We start from the raw sequence: 4,990 nt of genomic DNA on the forward strand, positions 1-4,990 counted from the left end.
AAATAAAGGGAAAAGTTAGAGAGAGAGAAAGGGTAGGGGAAATAATGTTAGTGGGGAGTGGGGTCCACATTATTGTATTGGTGTAAGTTGTTAATGATAATAGTATAAGTTGTAAATAAAATGATGTATAGGGGTAACATGTTGTTTGAATTTTCCAAAATTAGAAAGTTCATAATTTTCAGGAATAGACAAAAAGAGAAATAATTTATACCCTTTGAGGACGGAAGGAGTAAGTTATTTCCACATTAGTTGTTTTCTCTCTATTCTATCCAAATCAACAAATTGCCTAACGGAGTAGACCTTCGCACGCAGAAGTCGACCGACGAGCCCCCCTCACTGTCGATTCTAGTAACATTTTATCATTAAACATCTTTATTGCATTTAAAACCTATATATCTATAAAATTTAAATTGGCTACCTTTTCTAAGAGATGAATTTGAAATTTGCCGGAGGGTGGAGGTGGAGGTGGAGGTGGCGGTGATTTGGAATTGGGTGAAAATATTGGAGTAAAAAATATCACAATTCTCTAGAAATATTAGGGGTAATTTGGTCAATTATAAATATTATGAAAGAAATAATAAGAAAAAAACAGTAAAAATAGATAAAAAATCGAAAATCCCTTATTCTAAAATTTTAAGGGAGAAGAGGGATTGAGAGAGTATGATTTATGGAGTTTACTAAGGACATTTGGGACGACACAATAATTAATGCATATAAAATAAGAGAGATGTGGAGAAAGATAGTTAAAATATGTTAGTGGATAATTAGACTTATATTATTATTAGTGTTTAATGTAAAAAAATATTACTGTATTATTTGTGTTTAATGGTAAACCAACAAATTGATGCAGATAAAGTAACAAGGACTAAAATGCAGTGTCTGTATTTTTATGTGACCGGGAAATAGAGTAATTGTGTTTACAACATTTTCGCAAACACAACTCGTGCAATGCTTCGATTCCTCAACAAAAATTTCATAACCCGATCGGGCCCTCTAATTCGGCCGAGCTGCCGATGGTTGTCCGTCGAAACCACCGTCATGAGCTTCGGCGACGACTCCCAGGGTGCACTGGGTCTCTACAACTCCTCGTTTGGGCTGGGCTCCGACGCCTACGAGCCCACTCGTGTACTGGGCCTTCCGCCTGATATTTGCGACGTCGCCGCCGGTCACTACCATTCTCTCGCCGTTACTTCCAAGGGCCATGTTTGGGCTTGGGGACGTAATAACGAGTCACAGCTCGGCCGCAGCCCGCTTTCTCCTAGGTTTTGCTCCCCCCAAATTGTCTAATTTCAAATTTTTACCTCCAATTTGTTCAGAGTCCGTTCGTTGATCAACGTAATTGGAATTATATTTTAATGGAATTGAATTGGATTGAATTGTAATTCAATTCCGAATCCTTTGTTCGGTTTAAATTATATATGGAATTGAATTTGAAGAAATTAATATGAAGTGTGTGTGTATGTATGTGTGTACAGTGTGTGTGAAAGTGCCAAATTTCAAATTGTGGAATTGGAAGGAATGGGAATTGTGATTCAATTCCAAATCCAATATTTTTGTGGTACTAATAAACATTGGATATGGAATTCAAGGCTCCAATTCAATGTAGTACTTTTGTTAATTGAATGCAAGATGCTTCTTAGGATTGTTTTCATAAAACAATTTGTGCATATTTAATATAGAGAGACATGGAGTAAACCACAAAAGGTGGAAGGGCTGGATAAGGTGATGGTTCGATCTGCGTTTGCATCCGGTGTTGTATCTGCTGCTATTGGAGATGATGGTGCATTGTGGGTGTGGGGGAAGTCGAAGCGTGGACAGCTAGGTCTTGGGAAAGATGTCACCGAGGCTGTCTTACCGGCTAGGGTCGAATCACTTCTTGGGCATGAGGTAGTTAAGGTGATCTTCTTACTAGTTAAGGTAGAATTGATTTATAGAGCTCGGCTAACATGATTAGTACGAGGCAAGACAGCTCGTGTGAAGTTATTTTGCTGATTTGCTTTTCGGTTATATGATCTTGCAGGTTTCACTCGGTTGGGGACATGTTCTTGCACTGACTAAGGGTGGGAAATTGTTCGGATGGGGTTATTATGCCGATTGCAGATTAGGGAGGATTGGTAGATCTTTGGAGGCCTCACCGTTGGATTCCGTTTCTGAAAAAGTAATATCGTCGAGTGAAAATAAGAGTATGATGATCGAGGCAGCTGAGAAGCTGGTTTCAGAAGCAATGGAGAAGGAAACGGATATGCCTATAATCTGGGAGCCTACTTTGATCGAAGAAGTCAGCGATGCTGAAGTCGTGGATATCGCCTGTGGGCTTGATCATTCGTTAATACTATGTGGTAAGTCTTTGTTATCGATTGATAGACAGGCAAATCATGTGACGGGGAGTTTTTTTTAAAGGTGATTTGGATTCAATTTTCAGGGGATGGTACGCTTCTGAGTGGGGGGAGCAACGTGTATGGCCAGCTAGGTCACGTGACGGGATATTCAGGATTGCATTCTGTCGACCTTGGCCTCCGGCCTATCTGTGTAGCATCGGGGCTCGGGCATTCTTTAGCTATCTGCAATGCGGAAGAAGGGCCAAGTATTGTTACATGGGGGTGGAACCAAAGTTCTCAACTTGGGAGAGACGGCCCAGAGAATGTGCCCCTCGTTGTAGACATGCTTGGTGAATTGCCAGTTTCTGTTTCCGGAGGACGGGTGCATTCTATTGCAGTGACAGAGAAGAGGGAGGTTTGGTCTTGGGGCTGTGGTAGAAATGGCAGGCTCGGATTGGGTAGCTCTGGTGATGAAGCCGAACCTATGTTGGTCGAATATTTGGAGGGCTGTGATGTTTTGCAAGCTGTTGCAGGGTTTGATCACAATCTGGTTCTTGTTAGACCTACCTACGAATCATGAACCGGAACCGAACCGTGAGGTTGTTTCATGGTTTCGGTTTCGGTATCGGTTCGAAAACCGGGTGGTTTCGGTTCCGAACCACCGGTTTTCGGATGGTTCGTATCGGTTTAGGTTCGGTTTCGGAACTGTGAAACTGTCGGTTAACCGGCGGTTCTAAAATTCACGGTTTCGGTTCGTGATATTTCTCGCGGTTTCGCTTTAAACGCCGGTTCGATAAACCTTGGGCAGCTCTAGTTCTTGTCCGGGAATGATGTGAGAGAAGCCTCTACCGGCATTTATGCATCATTGTTCTAATAAATCTTTCGTTTGCTCTTGTATATTGCCAGTTACTCGTTTTATGCAATGGATGATCTTGATATTCTCTCAACGTTCAGGGCTATCATCGAGCTGCTTCTTGTCTTACCCGAGACTGGGAAGTCTGGAAACAAGTTCAACGCTATCTCCAAACGAAGGTAAAATTTAGCATATAAAGGGAAATGCAAGTCGTAGTGTTGAATTGTTGATGGAAATTTGACTCGAGTTGCTGGGATGAAGAGTACTTACCTCTGTTCGATATTTTCCGATCGGTAAAATCGAGTGGTGCAGATGATGCTGATATTGGAGCGGTAGAGGAACGGAGGGAGTAATAAATAGTTAGAGTGGATAGAGCGTAAAATAAGAGAGAGAATAATGTACAGAAAACTCTCATTTATGTTATTCTCTCTCTTACTTTATCCTATCTCCACTTTATCTATTTATTACTACCTCCGTTTTTTTAAAATAGGGAGGTTTGAAACGACACGGGTTTTAATGCACAATTTGGTAAATTAAGAGAGAGAGGGAGAAAAGTTGGTAAAGTAAGAGAGATGAAGAGAAAAAAGTAATGGAATTAATGTTAGTGAATGATGGGGTCCACTTTAAGGTGTTATTTGTAATGATATAAGTGGTAAATAAATTAATGTATAAGGGGTGTAAAGATTTCCTAAAATAGAAAGTTTGAACGTTGTTATTTTTAAAGAACGGACTAAAATGGAAAGAGTTGCTATTTTTAAAAAACGGAGGGAGTATCATTTTTCTAAAACGAGTGCAGAAAATGAAAAGTGACAAATTTTCAAGGACAGTGGGAGTACTATTTTATAGTAATAAGAGAAATAATTTATTTTCAGCTTTTCTTAAAAAAATATTTTTGGGTATTCTTCTTCGGAATATCACAAAAGATTCATCAAAACTAAAGAAAAAATAGATCATCTTTCACAAGAATCCTAGGTGTGTGGAAGAAGTAAAATACTCTCCTCCCGCCGTCAGGAAAGTAAAAAGAAAAAAATTCAAGAGTATATCATCAACTTTGGTATCCCAATACAACACGTATTATATCATTATCAATACGAACGAATTAAATACAAGAATTCACGTGCAATAATAATTATAGTACTAAAAATGGCCGAGAAAGCATTAATGTATTTATCACCTCTTTTTACAACACTAATCTATCACCTATCGTTTTAAACCAAACATAGCAGCATTCCTTTTCATTTGAGCCCATTTATATATGGTTTCCACGTACAAGTGTAACATATTAAAAGATAGTAATGTAGTATTAAATTCTAACCAATCACAATTCACAGCACTGATGAATCAAATACAGTAATTCACATGCGACAATAATAACAAAAAGAAGAAAAAAAAATACTTCAATTTGCTAATTGCACAAACATAACAATTCACAATCTATTGAAAGAGTACCGATAAATGTACGTAAATTGTAATATATATAATATTTTTAATTAAATTTAATTTAAAATTAATTTTGTCATTTGTTATATTATTATGTAGCAATAGAAAACAAATGATATAGAAACTTTATTCTATTAAATTGTAAAATTATTTCGAGTTTGATTCATAATTATACAAAATTTCATTAAAAAAAATATTTTATTTCTTAAATATGTAAATATTTAAGTTAAAATTTCAAATCTTTTTAAATTGTTACAAAATGACTAGAATGTAATTTATTTTAAATTAATTAGTATTTATAAATCAATTTTCAATGTAAAATGTAAAAAAAAGTTTAGTTATGTACTACAATTATGTATACTTATCACTACCCTGAAAA

At 37.1% G+C, this 4,990-nt stretch overlaps 1 protein-coding gene across 6 annotated transcripts; it reads left to right on the forward strand.

The window, feature by feature from the left end:
• The first annotated feature begins 901 nt into the window (after positions 1-901).
• LOC121787713 (secretion-regulating guanine nucleotide exchange factor) lies at positions 902-3,894 on the forward strand. 6 transcript variants are annotated; one of them, XR_006047528.1, is made up of 6 exons: positions 902-1,262; positions 1,680-1,917; positions 2,021-2,339; positions 2,423-3,150; positions 3,273-3,350; positions 3,484-3,894. XR_006047528.1 is itself a non-coding variant. In XM_042186530.1 (4 exons), exons 1-4 carry the CDS (start codon positions 949-951, stop codon positions 2,896-2,898), a joined length of 1,347 nt encoding a protein of 448 aa, XP_042042464.1. In that variant the 5' UTR covers positions 902-948; the 3' UTR covers positions 2,899-3,894. The 6 variants fall into 6 exon arrangements, 3 of the variants coding, with proteins under 3 accessions (XP_042042464.1, XP_042042465.1, XP_042042466.1); XR_006047526.1 differs by having other exon boundaries at positions 2,423-3,350; XR_006047527.1 differs by having other exon boundaries at positions 3,273-3,894.
• The last annotated feature ends 1,096 nt before the right edge of the window (positions 3,895-4,990 follow it).

The sequence above is a fragment of the Salvia splendens genome, chromosome 22 (assembly GCF_004379255.2).
Source record: "Salvia splendens isolate huo1 chromosome 22, SspV2, whole genome shotgun sequence".
Lineage (NCBI taxonomy): Eukaryota > Viridiplantae > Streptophyta > Magnoliopsida > Lamiales > Lamiaceae > Salvia > Salvia splendens.

Coding starts and splice junctions, on each gene's coding strand:
- LOC121787713 (XM_042186530.1), top strand. CDS start 949: ATGCTTCGATTCCTCAACAAAAATTTCATAACCCGATCGGGCCCTCTA. Junction 1,263..1,679: donor CGCAGCCCGCTTTCTCCTAG/GTTTTGCTCCCC, acceptor TATTTAATATAG/AGAGACATGGAGTAAACCAC. Junction 2,340..2,422: donor TCATTCGTTAATACTATGTG/GTAAGTCTTTGT, acceptor TTCAATTTTCAG/GGGATGGTACGCTTCTGAGT.